This window comes from Oryx dammah, unplaced genomic scaffold, assembly GCF_014754425.2.
Source record: "Oryx dammah isolate SB20612 unplaced genomic scaffold, SCBI_Odam_1.1 HiC_scaffold_26, whole genome shotgun sequence".
NCBI lineage: Eukaryota > Metazoa > Chordata > Mammalia > Artiodactyla > Bovidae > Oryx > Oryx dammah.
Window position 1 is genome coordinate 20790813 of NW_024070210.1, and position 22218 is coordinate 20813030.

The 22218-nt window shown below is 40.2% G+C and overlaps 1 protein-coding gene and 1 pseudogene across 1 annotated transcript; one reads left to right on the plus strand and one right to left on the minus strand.

Moving 5' to 3' along the window:
* The first annotated feature begins 2645 nt into the window (after positions 1–2645).
* LOC120852758 lies at positions 2646–6097 on the plus strand (annotated as a pseudogene).
* A 10486-nt stretch (positions 6098–16583) lies between these two features.
* On the minus strand, positions 16584–19162 carry ADAM21 (ADAM metallopeptidase domain 21). Its single transcript, XM_040226175.1, has one exon. It carries the CDS (start codon positions 18958–18960, stop codon positions 16804–16806), a length of 2157 nt encoding a protein of 718 aa, XP_040082109.1. The 5' UTR covers positions 18961–19162; the 3' UTR covers positions 16584–16803.
* Positions 19163–22218: the final 3056 nt, after the last annotated feature.

Consider the following 22218-nt stretch of genomic DNA (forward strand, 5'->3'; position numbering starts at 1 on the left):
TTGGAAAAAAAAAAAAAAACAACCCGAATCCAAACGCAATAGATACATAAAACTAAAGAGAAAAAACACAAGTTTATTACTAAAGAAAACCAAAGGACAAGGAAAAAAGAACAAAGAAAAACTACAAAAACAACCATTAAGCAACAAAATGGCAACATGTACATACCTATCAATAATCACATTAAGTGTCAATGGATTAAATGCTTCAATCAAAAGACATAGGGTTGGGCTTCCCTGGTAGCCCAGTAGTTAAGAATCTACCTGCCATTGCAGGGGACACAGGTTCAAGCCCTGGTTCAGGAAGATCCCACTTGCCATGGAGCAATGAATGCTGTGTGCCACAAATACAGAGCCAGTGTTCTAGAGCCCATGAGCCACGACTACTGAGCCCACACGCCAGAACTACTGAAGCAAGCATGCCTAAACCCAAGCTCCACAGCAAGAGAAGCCACCACAACGAGAAGTTCACACACCACAACTCGAGTGTAGCTCCTGCTCACTGAAACTAGAGGAAGCCCATGCACAGCAGTGAAGACTCAGCACAGCTCCAAATAAGCAAATCTTAAAGACATAGGTGGCTAATTGGATTAAAAAAAACAAGACCAATCTATATGCTGCCTACAAGAGACACACTTCAGATCTAAAGACACAGACTAAATGTGAGGAGATGGAAAAAGATATTTCATGCAAATGGAGATAAAAAGAAACCTAGGTAATAATATTCATATCAGACAAAGTTGACTTTAAAACAAAGTTTATAATAAAATCAAAGAATAGCATTATATAATGATAAATCAGTACAAGAAGAGGCTATAACATTTGTTAACATATGTGCAACTAAATGAGAGCACCCAAATATATAAAGAAAACATTCAAAGGCATAAATGCAGAAATTGACAATAGCACATTAATAGTAAGGGACTTAAACGGTCCCCTTTAAATCAGGGAACAGATCATCCAGATAGAAAATTAATAAGGAAACAGTGCCCTGAAATGACACATTAGACCAGTTGCACTTAATATATATTTATATATGTACATATTTATATATATATGTACATATACTTATATATATGTTACATATGGAGAACGTCAAGGCTGTATATTGTCACCCTGCTTATTTAACTTCTATGCAGAGTACATCATGAGAAACGCTGGACTGGAAGAAACACAAGCTGGAATCAAGATTGCCGGGAGAAATATCAATAACCTCAGATATGCAGATGATACCACCCTTATGGCAGAAAGTGAAGAGGAGCTAAAAAGCCTCTTGATGAAAGTGAAAGAGGAGAGTAAAAAGTTGGCTTAAAGCTCAACATTCAGAAAACGAAGATCATGGCATCCGGTCCCATCACTTCACGGCAAATAGATGGGGAAACAGTAGAAACAGTGGCTGACTTTATTTTTTGGGGCTCCAAAATCACTGCAGATGGTGACTGCAGCCATGAAATTAAAAGACGCTTACTCCTTGGAAGAAAAGTTATGACCAACCTAGACAGTATATTCAAAAGCAGAGACATTACTTTGCTGACTAAGGTCTGCCTAGTCAAGGCTCTGGTTTTTCCTGTGGTCATGTATGGATGTGAGAGTTGGACTGTGAAGAAGGCTGAGTGCCGAAGAATTGATGCTTTTGAACTGTGGTGTTGGAGAAGACTCTTGAGAGTCCCTTGGACTGCAAGGAGATCCAACCAGTCCATTCTGCAGGAGATCAGCCCTGGGATTTCTTTGGAAGGAATGATGCTAAAGCTGAAGCTCCAATACTTTGGCCACCTCATGGGAAGAGTTGACTCATTGGAAAAGACTTTGATGCTGGGAGGGATTGGGGGCAGGAGGAGAAGGGGACGGCCAAGGATGAGATGGCTGGATGGCATCACGGACTCGATGGACATGAGTCTGAGTGAACTCTGGGAGATGGTGATGGACAGGGAGGCCTGGCGTGCTGCGATTCATGGGGTCACAAAGAGTTGGACACGACTGAGCAACTGAACTAAACTGAACTACATATATATTTATACATATATTTATATATATGTATACACACACAGGAAATTCCATCCAAAATCAGCAGAATGTCTTCTTTTCAAGTGCATATAGAAGATTCTTTCAGATAGATCACATACTAGACAACAAACCTCAACATGTTTAAGAGGATAGAAATTATATCAGGCCTTTTCCCCAGCACAATGGTATGAAACTAGAAATTAATTACAGAAAGAAAAATGGGAAAAACACAAACACATCAGAACTAAATAAACACAGTACTAAAAACAATGTGTCAATGAAGAAATAGAAACTCAGAAAATACAAGAAAAATGAAAATAAAACTAGAACTTTCAAAAGTCTATGGGATGCACTGAAGGCAATTTGAACAGGGATGTTTGTAGTGATACAGGCCTACCAAGCAAACAAGAAACATGTCAAATAACCATCCTAATTGACCATCTGAAGGAATTAGAAGAGAGCAAACAAGGCCCAATGTCAGCAAAAGGAAGGAAATAATAGAGATCAGAGAGGAAATAAAGACCAAAACAAACAAACCACTAATAGAAAAGACCAATGAAGCAAAGAGCTAGATTTTTTTAAAGAAAAAGCAAATTGATAAGCTTTTAATGAAAAGAAAAGAGATAAAGGACCCGAGTAAGCAAAATTAAAAATGCAGGTTGATAAATTAAAACCAGTATCACAGAAACTCAATCATAAGAGAATATTATGAACAGATATATGCCAACAAACCAACAACCAAAGAAGAAGTGGATAAATTTCTAGATATTAAATTTCTACAATTTTCCAAGAAAGAATCAGGAAGAAACAGATAATCTGAACAGACTGATCACTGGTAGTAAAATTGAACTAGTAATCCAAAAACTCCCAGCAAACAAAAGTCCAACACTTGAAGCCTTCACAGGGGAATTCTAACAAACAAAGAATTATTACCTATCCTTCTCAAACTATTCCAAAAAATTAAAGAACACTGAAGAGTTCCAGATTTATTCTTCGAGGCCACCATGACCCTGACACCAAAACCAAAGGCACTACAGAAAAAGAATATTACAGGCCAATATCCCTGATGAATATAGATGCAAAAATCCTCTAGAAAATAGTAGCCAACCGGGGGTCTCAGAAGTTTGAGCCAGTGGTTGGCAGCAGCAGCGGCAGCGGCAGTTAGCGGGTCTCAGCAGGCTCGCAGAATCCTGCAAAAATGTCTCTGTACCCGTTGCCTGAAGACCTGAAGGCAGACAAGGTGATTCAGGCTCAGGCTGCCTTTTCCGCAAACCCTGCCAACCCAGCGATTTTATCTGAAGCCTCTGCTCCTGTCTCTCCAGATGGAAATCTCTGTCCTAAACTATATCCAGAGTTCTCTCAGTACATGGGCCTGAGTTTAAATAAAAAGAAGAAATACGTGCAAATAGGGCCATGGTTCCTGGAGCACCAAGTCAGGGGCAGTTGGTTGGCATGGACTTCCAGTCACTGGTGGTGACATGGGAATCTGCAGAGCAGGGATTAAGGAATCTGGGAAGTCATCTTGTGTAAGGATTAGAACACACACACACACAAAATCGGGCTCAGGCTGAAATCCATAGACAATGGTGCGTTTGTTCAGCTTGTCCAGGCCTAGTCTTGGTCCTCTGCTGGGAGCCAGCGTGAGGAACTCCGCCCATGGCAAAGGTCATGAAGGAGGCTTCGGCATACGCAAAGGTGGGATCGAGCCTCAGGAAACGCCGTTCCCGAGCATCTACTCCCAAAACCAGAGTCTGTTTTATGCTCTCACCTATACCTCTAACTTTACGGGGGGCTGACCCCCATTACCTCTCTTGGAAAAGGAGTTAACTTACAGCTCCAAGTCAATAAAAATTCCTGGGCGTGACAAGGGTGTTTCAACTTATGAACTCCTCTGAAGGTTATCTAGCCTGCCTGTACAGGTTTGTCTGGCCACATGTGATTGTTTACAGCCTCCCAACCGTGAGAGGCATGAGATGTTTTAGACTTACTAAAGGCAGATTTTTGGGAAGTTGGAAATTGTTAGTATCGTGGGTTGGTTAGGAATTATATTGGTGAAGGGTTTTTCATTTGTTGTGCCAATAATTGCTGCTAATTTCCTGCCCTGGGTGTGACAAGGGTGTCTCAGGTCAAACCTCTCTGCTGGCAGACTAGCTTGTGTGACAGGATTATCCACACCCCTGCCACTACCACATGATTGTTTACTACCTCTCAACCATAAACAGCACAGAGAATTTGGAGTATTTTGAAAATCTTAATTAGCATAGGGCTTTTCTCATTGTTGAGTCAATGATTGCCGCCAGGGCTCCATATCCTTAGGCACCTGGGAATATATTAATGTATTTGGAATATAGAAAAGGAAATATAGTAGTTTTTGATGTTAGCAATACTAGACTCTTTGAGTTAATGAATTTTCTCTTTTGTTATAGATCACTGTACTTTGTTATAAATCACTGTGTCCTTGCTATGTAAAAATGTAACTTTATCACTATCTTAAGACTAAATAGATCTTAAGGGGAACATTGGTGAAGAGTTTTCATTCGTTGGGCTGATGTTTGCTGCTAAATCTCCATATTCCCTGCCCTTATAATGACTATAACTAGCATATAGGAGAAATAAGTATTAACCTTTAAGATTAATCATGTTAACCTTAGGTTAAATAAACTCCTTTCTTAGTTGTAACCCACTACACCCTCACCCTATAGGAATGCAACTTTATCTGCTACTTCAGAGGGTGGGACCTGGTTTAAGAAAAAACACCCTTGGAAAAAATAAGTTTTGGGTTATCAGAAAGAAAGGATCATAAAATGTCAGCAGGCCTCATGGCGAGAAGATGATGTAAAACCCCTAAGACCTTTTTTTTAATACATTTATGTGAAGCACCTGATTTTGATAAAGGTCAGGACTGCTGACCCCCACGTGACTCTCTATTCATCCCTATGTATAACAAAAGGTATATAAGCAAACCTAAAAAATAAAGAAATTGGATCAGTTTCTGGAAAGACTGATTTCCCCGTGTCGTTTCTTTCTTGCTTCCTGTTTTTTTCTGGCTGAATTCCCATCTGGAGCATGGGTGCTCACCACGTCTACTTACTTGCCCCGGCTTTTAAGTTCCATGCGAGAAGGAGCCCAAGGAGGGGCACCTTCCAATATTCAAGTGGCACTGGTGGCCCAATGTAGATGGTGCAAATTCCTTGTCTTGGAATTTTATTGGTATCCCACGTAAACCAAGTTATTCAGCATCTTTTTCTCCACTAATATTTCCTACTACACTATCCATTTATAAACTCTCTATATATCTGTAATTAAATAAGTTCTTTCCTAGGACGCCAACTCTGTCCCCGCTTCTAAATACCCTGGATCCACTAGGGCTGGATCCCTGTCAGTCCTCCCTGGTGGGTCTGTGGTTTGGGAACCAGGTGCTGCAGATCAAGGAGAACTGTGTGGGCTGGAGCTCAGATCAGGCACTCAGGGTGTTCAAACAGGCTTTTGGGGAGAAGATCACCATGACCATTCATGACAGGCCCTTTGAACAGACAATTACCTTGAATAAGGATAGTACTGGACAGGTCGACTTTGTCTTTAAAAAATGGAAAAATCACGTCCATTGTGAAAGATAATTCTTCAGCTAGAAATGGTCTTCTCTCAGAACACAACACCTGTGAGGTCAATGGACAGCACGTCATTGGACTGAAGGACTCTTGAATCGCAGATGTACTGTCCACAGCTGGAAATATAGTTAAATATAGTTCTATTATAATCATGTCTGCTTTTATCTTTGGACACATTATTAAACAGATGGTGCCAAGCAGAATGAAAAGCTTGCTGGATCACACCATTCCTCCAAGCATGATGAGAAGCTTGATGGATCACACCATTCCTGAGGTTTAAAATTCAGGGCACAGTGGAAACTTCCCAGAAGTTCGCCTTAAGTCTTCAGCAACTTGCCTTTATATTATGCATATGAAGCCTTCCAGGAGCCAGTGAGCATTTGCTGTGTGAAGACCTTCCCAGTAGGGCTGGGAATCTTACTGTTCGATCTGGTATCTTGTTCAGACATCAAGATAGTTGTAATCTTATCCTGGTTTTACAGTTGAAAAGACTTCCACAGACTAGTTTCTTTCCTGGGAACCTGATCCCAGGATCAAAATCACTGGGCTCCAAAATAACTGCAGATGGTGACTGCAGCCATGAAATTAAAAGATGCTTGCTCCTTGGAAGAATAGCTATGACCAACCTAGACAGCATATTAAAAAGCAGAGACATTCCTTTGCCAACAAAAGTCCATCTAGTCAAAGCTATGGTTTTTCCAGTGGTCAGGTATGGATGTGAGAGTTGGACTGTAAAGAAAGCTGAGTGCTAAAGAACTGATGCTTTTGAAATGTGGTGTTGGAGAAGACTCTTGCAAGTTCCTTGGACTGCAAGGAGATCAAACCAGTCCATCCTAAGGGAAATCAGTCCTGAACATTCATTGGAAGGACTGATGCTGAAGCTCCAATACTTTGGTCACCTGATGTGAAGAACTGACTCATTGGAAAGACCCCGATGCTGGGGAAGAATGAAGACACGAGGAGAAGGGGATGACAGAGGATGAGATGGTTAGTGGTATCACCGACTGGATGGACATGAGTTTGAGTGAGCTCTGGGAGTTGGTGATAGACAGGGACGCCTGGCATGGTGCAGTCCATGGGGTCGCAAAGAGTTGGACACAACTGGGCGATTGAACTGATCTAAACTGAATCTTTCACAAGCTTTGTGAGTGGAATGACTGATGTAGGCTCAGCTCTGTGTTAGACCCATCACCTTCACCCTGGGTATCAAGAAGTGCTGTCGGATCTCTTTAGTTCTGTGCGGTATTTGCATTTTTACCGTGTCACTGTAGTACATTTATAATTACTTTTTTCAGTTCTCTGTGTGTCACACACCAATTAAGTAACACTGGTTTTATTCCATGTAAGCATTATTAGAGAATGTATGTAGCTGTAAGAGACTATTTTGATTATCATTACATTTTAACTACTTAATGTGCTTGAATTGTCACCTTAACTACGTTAAGCATCTAGAATAAAAGCCAAGATGTAATGATTGCTGCCTTTCTAAAGCCAGATGCAGTTCTGCATTCAAAGGAGATGTACACAAGCTGCGCAGTCTGACGGTATTGAGGTTTTTAGCAGCAGCAGCAGTCCTTGTGTAATGGGAACTTCTTCCTTATAATAGTAACTAGAATCATTTTCTGAGAAATGAAGCACTAATATTCAGTGTAAAAATTCTTGAACTAAATAAGATGAACCTTGGCTCCTTTTTTCAAGTGTAGATTAAGTTGGCTAAGACTTGATCAAGGCATTTACACGTTATGTAGCCTAGTCTCAGGACATTTTTCTGCTCATCTGTTCCATTTCCTGCCTCCTCCCTGCTCATAGAATGACAGTGGTACATCATCCTGATTTTTTTTTTCCCTCTCCTCGGGTTTATGCCTATTCTATTTTAATTGAAAATGTGTAAATAAAGTTTAAAAAAAGAAAATTCAACAATATGTAGAAAGGATTAAATACCATAATCAAGTGGAATTTAGTCCAGAGATGTGAGAATGAGTCAACATTTGAAAAAAATCAATGTCATATACCACATTAACAAAAGGAAGGATAAAAAGCACATAATCATCTCCATAGACACAGAAAAAGCATTTGACAAAATTCAACCTCGAGGATTCAGGATAAAAACTTTCATCCAAGTGGGTACAAAAGGAATGTATCGCAGCATAATAAAGGCCATTATGACAGACCCACACTAACGTCATACCCAATGTTGAAACTTTTTCTCTAAAATCCACTCTAACCAATTATATTTAACACATCATTGCAAGTCTTTGCCATAGCAGTCAGATGAGAAAAAGAAATAAAAGTTATCCAAGAAAGAGTAACCTGTCACTATTTGCAGATGATATGGTAATATATGGAGAAAATCCTGAGGTCTCCAGCAAAAAATGATTGAAACTAATTAATAAGTTCAATAGAGTTGTAGGATACAAGACTAATACACAGAAATCTGTTGCTTTTCTACACGTTAATAATGAACTATCATGAAAACAAAGCAAAAAAACTCTTTCTGGACTCCCTATTCTGTCCCATTGATCTATATATCTTTTCTTATGCCAATACCATCAAGACTTCATGAATAGGTAGCATGGATGAATCTTCGAAAATATACTGAGTGAAAGAAGCAATTCTCAAAAGAATGCATACTATTGAAATTTATGTGAGATCCTAGAATAAGCAATATTCTACAGTAATTGCATATTACATATTCTATTTGAATAAATATAGTAAGTTTATTTTCATGCAGTTGAAATATTTTCTAATATCATGATTTGTCCTGTTAACCAAAAGTTATTTTAAGGCATGTTGATTTATGTTGAAATATTGTCAAAACAGGAGATGGCAACATTGAACATCAACATTTTAGGAATCAGTGAACTAAAATGGAAAGGAATGGGCAAATTTAATTCAGATGACCATTATATCTACTATTGTGGGCAAGAATCCCTTAGAAGAAATGGAGTAGCCCTCATGGTCAACACAAGACTCTGAAATGCAGTACTTGGGTGCAATCTCAAAAATGACAGAATGATCTCAGTTTGTTTCCAAGGCAAAACATTAAATATCACAGTAATCCAAGTCTATGCCCCAACCATTAAAGCTGAAGAAGCTGAAGTTGAACGGTTCTATGAAGTCCTACAAGACCTTCTAGAACTAACACCGAAAAAGGAGGTCCTTTTCATCACAGGGGACTGGAATGCAAAAGTAGGAAGTCAAGAGATACCTGGAGTAACAGGCAAGTTTGGCCCTGGACTAAAAAATGAAGAAGGGCAAAGGCTAATAGTTTTGCCAAGAGAACACACTGGTCACAACAAACACCTTCTTGCAACAACACAAGAGACAACTCTACATATGGACATCACCATATGGTCAATACTGAAATCTGATTGATTATATTCTTTGCATCCAAAGATGGAGAAGCTCTATATAGTCAGCAAAAACAAAACAGGGAACTGACTGTGATGAATTACTTATTGCAACATTCAGATTTAAATTGAAAAAAAATAGGGAAAACCACTAGAACATTCAGGTATGACCTAAATCAAATCCCCTTATGATTCAGTGGAAGTAAGAAATAGATTCAAAGGATTAGATCTGATAGACGGAGTGCCAATGAACTATGGACTGAGGTTTGTAACATTGTACAGGAGGCAGTGATCAAGCCATCCCCAAGAAAAAGAAATGCAAAAAGGCAAAATGGTTGTCTGAGGAGGCCTTACAAATAGCTGAGAAAAGAAGAGAAGTGAAAAGGCAAAAGAGAAAAGGAAAAATAAACCCATCTTAATGCAGTTCCAAAGAATAGCAGGGATAAATGAAAGCCCTTTTAAGTGAACAGTGCAAAGAAATACAGGAAAGCAATAGAATGGAGGAGACTAGAGATCTCTTCAAGAAAATTAGAGATACCAAGGGAACATTTCATGCAAAGTTGGGCACAATAAAGGACAGAAATGGTGTAGACCTAACAGAAGCAGAAGAAATTAAGAAGAGCTGGCAAGAATACACAGAAGAACTGTACAAAAAGATTTTAACTACCCAAATAAGCAAAATGGTGTGCACTCACCTAGAGCCAGACATCCTGAAGTGTGAAGTCAAGTGGGCCTTAGGACGCATCACTATGAACAAAACTAGTGAAGGTGATGGAATTCCAGCTGAGCTATTTCAAATCCTGAAAGATAATGCAGTTAAAGTGCGGCACTCAATATGCCAGCAAATTTGGGAAACTCACAGGACTGGAAAAGGTCAGTTTTCATTCCAATTGCAAAAAGGGGCAATGCCAAAGAATGTTCCAACTACTATACAATTGCACTCATTTCACATGCTAACAAGGTAATGCTCAAAATCCTTCAAGTTAAGCTTCAGCAGTACATGAACTAGAACTTCCAGATGTTCAAGCTGGATTTAGAAAAGGCGGAGGAACCAGAGATCAAATTGCCAACATCCATTGGATCATGGAAAAAGCTAGAGAATTCTGGGAAAATATCTATTTCTGCTTCATTGACTATGTTAAATTCCTTAGACTGTATGGATCACAACAAACTGTGGAAAATTCTTCAAGAGATATGAATACCAAACCACCTGACCTGCCTGCTGCAAAACGTGTATGCAGGTCAAGAAGCAACAGTTAGAATGGACATGGAACAACAGACTGGTTCCAAATCAGGAAACGAGTACATCAAGGCTGTATATGGTCACCCTGTTTATTTAACTTAGATGCAGAGTACATCATGCAAAATGCCAGGCTGGATGAAGTACAAGCTGGAATCAAGATTGCTGGGAGAAATATCAATAACCTCAGATATGCAGATGACACCACCCTTATTGCAGAAATCTAAGAAGAACTAAAGAGCCTCTTAATGCAAATGAAAGAGGAGAGTGAAAAACCTGGCTTAAAACTCAACACTCAAAAAACTAAGATCATGGCACCTGGTCCCATCACTTGATGGCAACTAGAGGGGTAAACAGTGGAAACAGTGTCAGACTTTATTTTGGGGGGCTCCAAAATCACTGGTGACTGCAGCCATGAAATTAAAAGACGCTTACTCCTTGGAAGAAAAGCTATGACCAACCTAGACAGTGTATTAAAAAACAAAGACATTACTTTGCTGACAAGGGTATATCTAGTCAAAGCTATGGTTTTTTCAGTAGTCATGTATGGATGTGAGGGCTGGACTATAAAGAAAGCTGAGGGCCAAAGAATTGATGCTTTTGAACTGTGGTGTTGGAGAAGACTCTTGAGAGTCCCTTGGACAGCAAGAAGATTCAACCAGTCAATTCTAAAGGAAATCAGTCCTGAATATTCATTGAAAGGACTGATGCTGAAGCTGAAACTCCAATACTTTGGCCACCTGATGTAAAGAACTGACTCATTGGAAAAGACCCCAATGATGGGAGAGATTGAAGGCAGGAGGAGAAGGGGATGATAGAGGGTTAGATAGATGGTTGGATGGCATCACCGACTCGATGGACATGAATTTGAGTGAGCTCCGGGAGTTGGTGATGGACAGGGAAGCCTGGTGTGCTGCAGTCCATGGGGTTGCAAAGAGTTGGACACAACTCGGCAACTGAACTGAATGAAGATAATGGCAACCTCCTTCAAAAGGTCTTCTGCATGCACTGTTGTATTCAGTGTCCCTGACGCTGCAGCAGGCCACTGTTGACCCATGCCTCCGCTAGAGTCTCCTGGAGACTCACAGGCAAGTCTGGGTCAGTCTCTTGTAGGGTCACTGCTCTTTTCTACTGGGTCCTGGTGCTCAAAAGGTTTTGTTTGTGCCCTCCAAGAGTCTGTTTCCCCAGTCCTGTGTAAGTTCTGTAATCAAATCCTACTCGCCTCCAAAGTCAAATTCCCTGGGGGTTCTCAGTCCCTTTGCCAGACCCCCAGGTTGGGAAATCTGTTGTGGTTCCTAGAACTTTCTTAATAGTGTGAGAATTTATTTGGTATAATTGTTCTGCAGTTTGTGAGTTGTCTGCTTGGTGGCTCTATGGTGGGGTTAATTGTGACTTCCTCCAAGAGGGCTTATGCCACACGCTGTGCGACCTAGGTCTGCTGCAGCAAGAGCCACTGCCCCTGTGGCAGGCCACCGTTGACCTGTGCCTCCACAGGAGATACTCAAACACCCCAAGGTTGGTCTGGCTCAGTCTCTGTGGGGTCTCTGGGTGTAGTGTGCACAAGATTTTGTTTCAGCCCTCCAAGCATCTCTGGTGAGTATGGGGTTTGATTCTAGACATGATTTTGCCCCTCCTACCATCTTGCTGGGGCTTCTCCTTTGCCCTTGGATGTGGGGCATCTTTTTTTGGTGGGATCCAACATTCTCCTGTCAATGGTTGTTCATCAGCAAGTTGCAATTGAAGTTCTCGCAGGAGAAGATGAGCACACGTCCTTCTACTCCACCATCTTTCTCCATTGATTTGATGGAGCTCCATCTTGCTCCATCAAAGCCTTCTTAGATAACCATTTTGCCCTTTTGCATTTCTTTTTCTTGGGAATAGTTTCGATCAATTTCTCTTGTACAATGTTATGAACCTCCATCCATAGTTCTTCAGGCACTCTACCTGACTCCTAAGGTCATATATTAGCCACTTCCCATAGTTCTTTTGAGCAATGATCCAGTTCCTCTCATACCAAGAACTGTACAGCCCCGCTTGGACCATTTTGAGGACTGATGCTAGTTATTGGTCTAGATGCTATGAGGGAAAATTAAGGACAGATTTTCAGGAGTGAAGCATCATCTTTGGTGAAGCCTGGTCTCCAGGTAATGAGAGGCTGCTCTCTTATAGCAAGCATTAAGGAATGAGTTCTGCTGGCCCAGAGTGTTCAAGAAAATCTCCCTATTCAAGTTTTCAAAAGCACCTCCTCAAATGTTCTCATCCCAAATCTTAAGGTAACACTTCTCTCCTAAGAGGACCTTTAATTTTTACATAGGAAACATACCAGAGATCTAAATCTTTATAATTTTGCAGCTGTGTGACAAATCTTGGGTATTATTTTCAGCATAGTCTGTAGGCTGAGATTCTCTGTAAACATTTAGAGGTCTTGGGACTTTCATACCATGCCCAACTTTACAACTGAGACAGGGAAGGGATAAAAGTAAATCATGCATACATTAGTGAGTGACCACGTGAGCAACTAGGACACAGTTCTACTGTGGACTCTCTGAGAGACACTGTCAGACACCTCAGAATTGTTCCATGAGGACTTGGGAAACTGTGCGATTTATTCGCAAAATCTTTCTCATTGATTAAGAGTTGCTTCCAGATGTATTAACTCCTTTTTGCTTCTAGCCTGCTCCGTGGACGGGCCAAATACACTGCTGTAAAGTCAGAAGCCACTAGTCTGTATAGAAATTGTCATCATACCACAGAAGGTCAAATGCATGTAATCCTTGGCTCAGCATCTATTTTCTAGAGAACCTGGGTGCAGTAGTAGCTGATGGCCCACCCTGCGCCTCCCTGTTCCACCTAAGTTCACTGTGCAGGAGGCAGTTTCCTGCTGTGACAATTTTCCATCCTGGGCAGTTTCCTACTTCAAATGCTGTATCTCACTTCTTTTTCTGACAGCTTTCTCCTACAACATGGAGGGATATTCTAGGGTGTGTTTCACATGACTTAGAGAGTTTACAGGGAATGGCTCCAGTAGCCCACAGTGGAAATTTGCTCATAATATACTCAATTTTGTGTTCACATGACTTAGAGAGTTTACAGGGAATGGCTCCAGTAGCCCACAGTGGAAATTTGCTCATAATATACTCAATTTTGTGCCTCCCATGTAAATTAACTCCACCTAAACCTTGATCTCAGTGCATACTTTTTAGGGAACTCCAATTATGACTCTGTTCATTATGAGGAGGTTAATTTTAACCACTAATCTTGATATAATTGACAGATTCAGCCCTAATTAACTCAGCCAACATAAAATAACAATGCAGCTTTTCATAAAATTAGAAATATTGCAAATATTACAACTTCTTGAAAAAATTTTGCAAGGAAAATAATATGACTCTAACAAATTAAAATATAATACAGAATCTTAATTTGTTAGTAAAACATTGGAACAACTGGATAGCCATTTGAAAAAAAAACATATGTTTGGGTTTCTATTTCATTTCTTTTTTTGTCATTGTTGTTGTACCATTGGGAATGAGCCATAACAATTCAACCTTGCTGATGGAGAGGGGGAGGAAAAAGAGTTAAGTATTGGGACTTCTCTGGTAGTCCAGAGAACACTTCAAGTGAAGGGTACACAGGTTCCATCCCTGGTCAGGGAACCAAGATCCCACATGCCACATGGTACAGCCCCTCCCCCTCAAAAAGAGTTAAGTGTTACCCATATTCATATGATATGGCTTTTGAACATGCATGTGGGAATGTCTGGTAGACAACTGCTTAAATGAGAGTGGAGTTGCAGGGAGAACTGGAGATCTAGAGCTAGGTGTCATTACCCTGCAGGTGACGTTAGAACTCGGAGTCTGGATGGCTGAGGCTCCTTATGTTGTTCTCATATATTTAGAATTGTTCTTGGGAACTCTAGTCATGCTCAACCCTCCTACGGTAATCGTTGCAAAATCAAAAAAGAAGTTTGGCGTTCTGAAGACTTTGTGTAGAATAATTTACACTTTACTCTTCCTATCTTTTCCTTTTTAGGTTTTAGAAATATTAATTGTCTGCATTCTCCTGTATTTCCATAAAAGAAAAGGAATGAAACACATTGCAATTCTGCTAACCCTGGTGGCACTCCTAGGTAAGGATATGTTTTATTTTCTAATTCCTTAATCTAGCCATGCTAAGTCATAAAGGAGTTTAAAGGAAAAATAATTGAGCATTCTGTTTTTTTTCATTGTTTCTACTTTTTGATTCTGATCTATAGAAAGACACTCTCAATTATGCAAATTATATTTTGCATGTCCATTGCTGCAATGGGTATGTGTTTAATTTTTAAATATATTTAAGGAATTTTACTTCTTGATGATTCTCTTTGCTCTCTGACAATTTGAGGGGGGTTTTTTCTTAGTAAATAATTGAAGATTTCATTTCTTATAGTAAAATAAAGTCCAAATTTGAGCATGAAAACTGATGTCAGCATAATCCCAGAAAATAAAAAGGATTATCTCAAATTTACCACAAGTGAAAAATGTAAAACCCAGTGAATGTAAATAATATTAGATTGATAAATTTGACTGTAACCAAATTTAATATTTTTATACAAAAACAGGAGCTTACCTTGTGGTTCAGTGGTAAAGAATTCACTTGCCAGTGCAGGAGATGCGGGTTCCACCCCTGGTCGGGAAGATCCCCTGGAGAAGGAAATGGCAACCCACTCCAGTACTCTTGCCTGGAAAACCCCATGGACAGAGGAGCTTAATGGGCTCCTTGGGGTTGCAAGAGTTGGATATGACCTAGCAACTGAAAAATAACAACATACACAAAATAATTTCAAAAGAGAAACAATAAATTGGAGCAGCTGCCTTTTGTCTCCATATGATTATGTATACTGAAAACATGTGAGTAAATCTCTGATTTGTGTTCTAAAACTAATTTAATCAGCTTATGTCCTTGGTCCTTGCTTCCCTGTTTCTGTGACTCCACTAAACATCGGTTTCTTCTTTCTGTTTCTGGGTGATCCATTGTTACCTTCTATTCCTCATCTGTTCCTAGAATGCCTCCAAGCAGTGAGCACAAAGTGACAGAAGCACACAAGTAGAACAAGCATTTCACAAGGAAATGCTTTTACAAAGATGTTTTGCTTCACCTCTGTTGAGAGGAAAATGAGAGTTTTCCAAGGCAAGGGGGTTGGAGAGGGTGGTAAACAGAATTTGGGGAATGGGAATTGATGTACAGATGTGCAGAGGTATGACACAGCTAAGTATATTTAAAGCAGAAAATAGCTGGAGGATGCAAAATGTGCAAAGGATAGTGGAAAATGATATCAAAAAGTTTAATTCAGTTGAGAAAGAGAGGCATTTGGAAGTTGTCTGGACCATATACAGAGGGTATCTGATATAGAAATGCGTTTTCAAGAGACAAGACTTCCAGCTATACTGAGAATAGACTGAGGAGATCATAAACTGGGAACTAAAAGATAGTGAAGGACAAGTACAAAAAGAGCATTATAAATACACATTTTAAATATTCAAAGTTCAATTTTGAAGAAGAGCTATAGTAGTTTTTAAAACAGGACCAGAGTATTTTTTTTTCATTTCCAAATTAATTTTATTATTGTTTATCTGGCACTGTTCTAGCTATTGGGACATAACAGTGAGCAGAAAACAGTTAAAACAACTCTGCCCTCTTGAAGATTATATTCTGGTATTCAAAAAAAATCCTCAAAGAGGATATGCAAACTGCCAAATTAACGCAAAGTGTTAGAGCAGATAAGCTTGGCTAGGAAGCAGAAGGAACAGTGTCAGGAATTTTTGTTAAAAACAATCTGTTTATAGTTTAATAAGAAACCACTCCTTTCTCTCTTTTGTTTACCTAATAACCCCTAGAGGTTGGATGGGAAAGCATTATTGTTACCCTTCTTTTCAGATTTTGGATCACAGTGTTAGAAAATTAAGTAATTTTGCAACTTTATCATTTCACTTTTGGTAACAGTAGGCACTGTCACTACAGGGAAAACCTGTCCTGCACATGTACATCTTCTGGCACCGATGAGATGTCCCATTGCAGCACTCTGGAAGATCACTCTTACTGACCTTATATCTACACAGTTCCACTGATGGCATGAATTGCATTGCAGTCTTTGCTTGTTCTGTGCATTTCAATGGGAAAACATTTCCATGATTCTAAATCTCAGTCCCAATCAAAATCACAACTGCTGATAAATGGAATCCACTAGGCTGACAACAGCAAATACATCCTGTGTAACTCTGAGAAGTTACTTTGGGAAGAAATGAAAAGAGGCGAGACTCCTCCCTGGGTCCCCAGATGTCTATCTCCTGCCTTTCCTGAGTCATATTTGTGCTCAAGAAACACAAAGAGAACTCACTTGCAGGGAAATGAATTTTATTTGCCTCTTACAACCATGAACAGTAGATAGGAAAACGTTAGGAATTACCTTTGCTTGATGGCAATATCTTTGATACTGACAGAAGGCAAGGTGTCCGCATTTTTCTGCAAACTGTCAGAAATGTGTTCCTGAACAGGCATGTTGGAATCTCTCTCCTGCCAATAGACTAAAACTTAATGTATAGGCTATTGGGTTACAGTCATATTCTTAACTGGGAGAGTGAGTCTTAGTCTTCTTGGGTCTAAAACATTTTTGAAGATATATAAATACAGCAATTAAAGGTAACAGCAAAACAAACCAACCAAGAGGGACAACTATTGGCAAGAAGACCCTTCTGGCAGATGCTGGGCCACTGTCAACACTACCTCCGGTGCCTCTGTGTAGGCAGTAGGGCGGGGACCACCCATAGCTGCAGTGGCAGTGATGTTTGCTGTTGCATATCCCCTTCATGTTACAGGTCTCAGGCAAGCAGGACTGTGACAGAAGAGAGAGGCTGACACACTTCTTGTGTATGCAGATCTTTCCTGGACCACACATGGTGCCATCTTTCACTTCACCAACATCAGGTGTACTCATCTCTAAGTGATAGTCTACACTCCAGCAGGTGACACCATTGATGTGAGTGTATTGCAAATCTGAGTGATCTCTCAGGTGGGGGATGTTCCCCACATTCTCACAATGAACTCTCCCACAAAAGCTATCTGAAATAGGGCATTTTAGGTATGCTGTGCCATTTACACCACAGTGGCCAAAACGGTTTCCCTGGGAGTTGATTTCTTTATAGCATCTCTGAGATGCACTCTTTGCACCTTCACCAAAAATCTCCCTGCACTGTTCATCATGGCTGTTGCAGCTCTTTTGATAGCAGAAGGCACTGTCACTACAGGGAATCCCGTCCTGCACATGGACATCTTCTGGGCACTGATGAGATGTCCCATTGCACCACTCTGGAAGGTCACATTCATTGATCTGAGGTCTACAGAGCTCCCCTGATGGTGTGAACTTGCAGTCTTTGCAACAAAGCCCGAAAGCACAAGCAGCCCCAGGTCTTAGAGTGCAGTTCAACAGACAGCAGGGATCTTGTTCACACTGCTTTATTGATCCACAGTCACACTTCTCTTCTCCTTCAATCACACCATTCCCACAGTGCTTCAGCATGAAGACTGCCCCTGGAATTGGCAGATTGTGCAGACATGATCCCTGGTTTAAAGTGGTCTTTGTAAATTCTGCATAGCTACAATTCGTGAATCTCTCTGCTGGCAACCTGATAGCATTCATGATGCAAGCACTTTGTCCACACACACAGAATTCTTCATCATGCTTCATACCCAGAGTATGACCTAACTCATGAGCTACAGTGAGAGCAAAAACAGACCAGGGGTCTCCTTTGAAATTATTAACTCCACAGTCGAGAGGAGGGTGACATATTCCTGCCACATAGGCTATACCAAGGACACTTATAAGTGAATTTTCAATGAAAATATGTGCAGCATCATACTGTAGCTGGGAAAGACTGATTTGTTTCCACTGAGAGAAGTCCTCCAGAACCTGTTCTATGCTTATCAGTGGAAAAACATTTCCATGATTCCAAATCTCAATCCCCATCAAAATCACATAGGTACCCAACTGCTGATAAATGGAATCCACTATGTTGACAACAACAAAAACATTCTCCTGCACCTTTGAGAAATTACTTTGAGAATAAATGAAGAAATTGTGATCTACCACCACAACCAGCTCCAGAAACCACAAATGGGCCCACCAGTTATACGCAGAATTTTGCTTCAGAGTTAATTTCTCAGCCTCTTCAAATTCCAGCTGCTGGTGTGCTGCTTTACTTGTTAAGCCACATCTCATAGGTGACAACTGTGTCTCTTTAGTGTTTATCGTATATACCAGGTGTTCAAACGTAGTAGAGTGCCTGATGGGCTTGATTTCATAGGTAAAGTCATTTATCCGCAGCATTCCTTGAAAGCCCCCAGCACAAGTACTGAGGGCAACAAGGGACTCGGGGACCCCCTCCACATAACCATGATAATAGCAGTCATTAGGAACAAAAGGCTGATCCTGCTGAAGGGCGCGCTGGTCCGTGTAGGTGAACACTGGGAGGGGTTTGGAAATCAAGATCTTCTTAGTTCTTATGCAGACAACGTGTCTCTGACCCCCAAACTGCAGGCTGTAGGAGAGCCAGCCTGGAGCATTTGGACCTCTGCCCCCATTGGTAACCTTCAAGGGAATCACCACATCTGGGGAGTTGAGGCTTTGAGAGCACCTTTCCTGGGAGAGACCAGAAGAGAACAGAGACACCTCAAGCCAGAGCAGTCCAACAACCTGCATGGACACTCTCGCCTCACCAGACACCATGATGGAGCAGCCACTATGGAGCCATCTGTCCAGAGAAGAACTTATCAGGCACTGCTGACCTGGCTCCTCCCTCTGAGCTGAACTTTAAGGATCTGTGTCCTGTCAGAGTGTGACCATCAGAGTAGGCAGTGCTGAAAAGTGAAAATAAAAAGGAGGGTGGGGGATGGTGGTGGGATTGGGTAAGGAAAATAGGAGAAAGAATTTGAATGTGTCAAGAGTGATTAATGCAGCAAAAAGCTTTGGATATGCTTTCAATAACTGGGGATGTAAAGTTAGAGGGGACAAAGATAAAACAATATTGGCCCTATTGATAGTGGATAGTTGTTGGAACCAGATGCTAGGCACTTGAGTCTTCATTATACAATTATCTCAAACACATATAGGTGGTATAAAAATCTCCTCATATAATGTTAAAGCAAAACTAAAGAAACTTCAGAGTACAGTGACATTGTATCTCAATTTGTCCAAAACTGTGTTGGTTTGTGCCTGTTTCCCTTGCATAACTCTTGTTACTTTCTCCTGTCAAAACTGGAGAGGTCAGAGACCATCACAATCCTTATGTCAATTTGCATCCATCTTATGATTTACTTTAGACTATTTATCTCAAGTTATTTGCTTGTCTCCTTGTGATATTCTCCTTCACTCATTGAGTCATTCAGTGCAAGGTCTATGATTTTAACTTATTTTAATATCCCCTATATTATAAGGTCTATAATACCTAGTATAGTCCTCCATACAGTGAAAAATGGAAACAGTGGGTGGTGAAGTACTTGGGTTATAGATGAATGCCACTTAAAATGTATTAATATACATATTCATAATTTTTATAAGAGAAAAAATCATAAATACTGACATCTTCTAAAGGAATGAGGAAAACAAGGTTGTTCTCCCCAGTTACCTGTAGGAGAATATGAAATACAAGAGGAAATAACTTCAGAAGGGATAATAAGAATTCATGAAATTTAAAAGTCTGAGAAAAGGAACTCTGTCTTCTAGGGGCAAAGGCATCAGAGTGCCTGGTATTTTAGGACGGCAGGGGAAAATTCCCAATGTCTGCTAAAATGTATTTACCAACAGTTTTTGAAAGTGAAGAATTTCTGTATTACCTGGCATACAATCTGCCTGGCAACATTCATTAATTTCTTTAATTTATGTCTGGAGCATACAAAATATAGGACATTGTGCTAGATACTAGGGAAATAAAATTAAAATACAGTGCATTAAGCAGATGATCAGTTTAGTGCAGAAATATGTGGCAGGAGCAAGCATAACTTTAGAAGGCTCTATAACATTGTATTCAATATTTTATATATTATGTGCCCTTTTCTATGGCTGAGGAGAGTGTCCATAGACATCATCATAGTCTCAGTTAAGTGACAAAAAGAGGCTAAGAAGCACTGAACCTGTGGAAAAAAGACAAATAATCAGATTATTATAATAGGATCTGAATCACATTAATCTGAGTAATAAAGTTAATGATTCAGAGACCCTCACTGTATAGACCTCCATAAACCCCTAGGAGGTGCTTAGTAATGTCATCCATGTAAGAGTGTTCAAAATTAGTTACTACACAAGAAAGTTTGAAGTGCCCTGAAATAAAATGGTTCATATATTAAGGACTTGATAAATGTCTCCTGAAATTCAATAACTTAGGTAATTTTTATTGTTTTACCAGTAACAAGTTGTAAAGCTGAATTTTTCTAAATATTAATAATAAAAAATAAATTTTGGTTCAATATACTAGGGACAGGCAATTACTTTCTGTTCTCTCCAGAGAAAATATAACAAAATAATACTCATGAGGGGGGCAGCTAAAGAGGAAGTAATTATAAAATTGTAGGGAAACATAGAAGTGTGTTAGGAAGTTAACAGAAGCAGAAGATATTAAGAAGAGGTGGCAAGAATATACGGAAGAACTGTACAAAAAAGATCTTCATGACCCAGATAGTCATGATGATGTGATCACTAATCTAGAACCAGACATCTTGGAATGTGAAGTCAAGTGGGCCTTAGAAAGCATCACTATGAACAAAGCTAGTGGAGGTGATGGAATTCCAGTTGAGCTGTTTCAAATCCTGAAAGATGATGCTGTGAAATTGCTGCACTCAATATGCCAGCAAATTTGAAAAACCCAGCAGTGGCCACAGGACTGGAAAAGGTCAGTTTTCATTCCAATTCCAAAGAAAGGCAACGCCAAAGAATGCTCAAACTTTTGCACAATTGCACTCATCTCACATGCTAGTAAAGTAATGCTCAAAATTCTCCAAGCCAGGCTTCAGCAATACGTGAACTGTGAACTCCCTGATGTTCAAGCTGGTTTTAGAAAAGGCAGAGGAACCAGAGATCAAATTGCCAACATCTGCTGGATCATGGAAAAAGCAAGAGAGTTCCAGAAAAACATCTATTTCTGCTTTATTGACTATGCCAAAGCCTTTGACTGTGTGGATCACAATAAACTGTGGAAAATTCTGAAAGAGATGGGAATACCAGACCACCTGACCTGCCTCTTGAGAAATCTGTATACAGGTCAGGAAGCAACAGTTAGAACTGGACATGGAACAACAGACTGGTTCCAAATAGGAAAAGGAGTACGTCAAGGCTGTATACTGTCACCCTGCTTATTTAACTTATATGCAGAGTACATCATGAGAAACGCTGGACTGGAAGAAACACAAGCTGGAATCAAGATTGCCGGGGGAAATATCAATAACCTTATATATGCAGATGACACCACCCTTATGGCAGAAAGTGAAGAGGAACTCAAAAGCCTCTTGATGAAAGTGAAAGAGGAGAGTGAAAAAGTTGGCTTAAAGCTCAACATTCAGAAAACAAAGATCATGGCATCCGGTCCCATCACTTCGTGGGAAATAGATGGGGAAACAGTGTCAGACTTTATTTTTGGGGGCTCCAGAATCACTGCAGATGGTGACTGCAGCCATGAAATTAAAAGATGCTTACTCCTTGGAAGAAAAGTTATGACCAACCTAGACAGCATATTCAAGAGCAGAGACATTACTTTGCTGCCTAAGGTCCGTCTAGTCAAGGCTATGGTTTTTCCTGTGGTCATGTATGGATGTGAGAGTTGGACTGTGAAGAAGGCTGAGCGCTGAAGAATTGATGCTTTTGAAGTGTGGTGTTGGAGAAGACTCTTGAGAGTCCCTTGGACTGCAAGGAGATCCAACCAGTCCATTCTGAAGGAGATCAACCCTGGGATTTCTTTGGAAGGAATGATGCTAAAGCTGAAACTCCAGTACTTTG

Coding starts and splice junctions, on each gene's coding strand:
- ADAM21 (XM_040226175.1), bottom strand. CDS start 18,960: ATGGTGTCTGGTGAGGCGAGAGTGTCCATGCAGGTTGTTGGACTGCTC.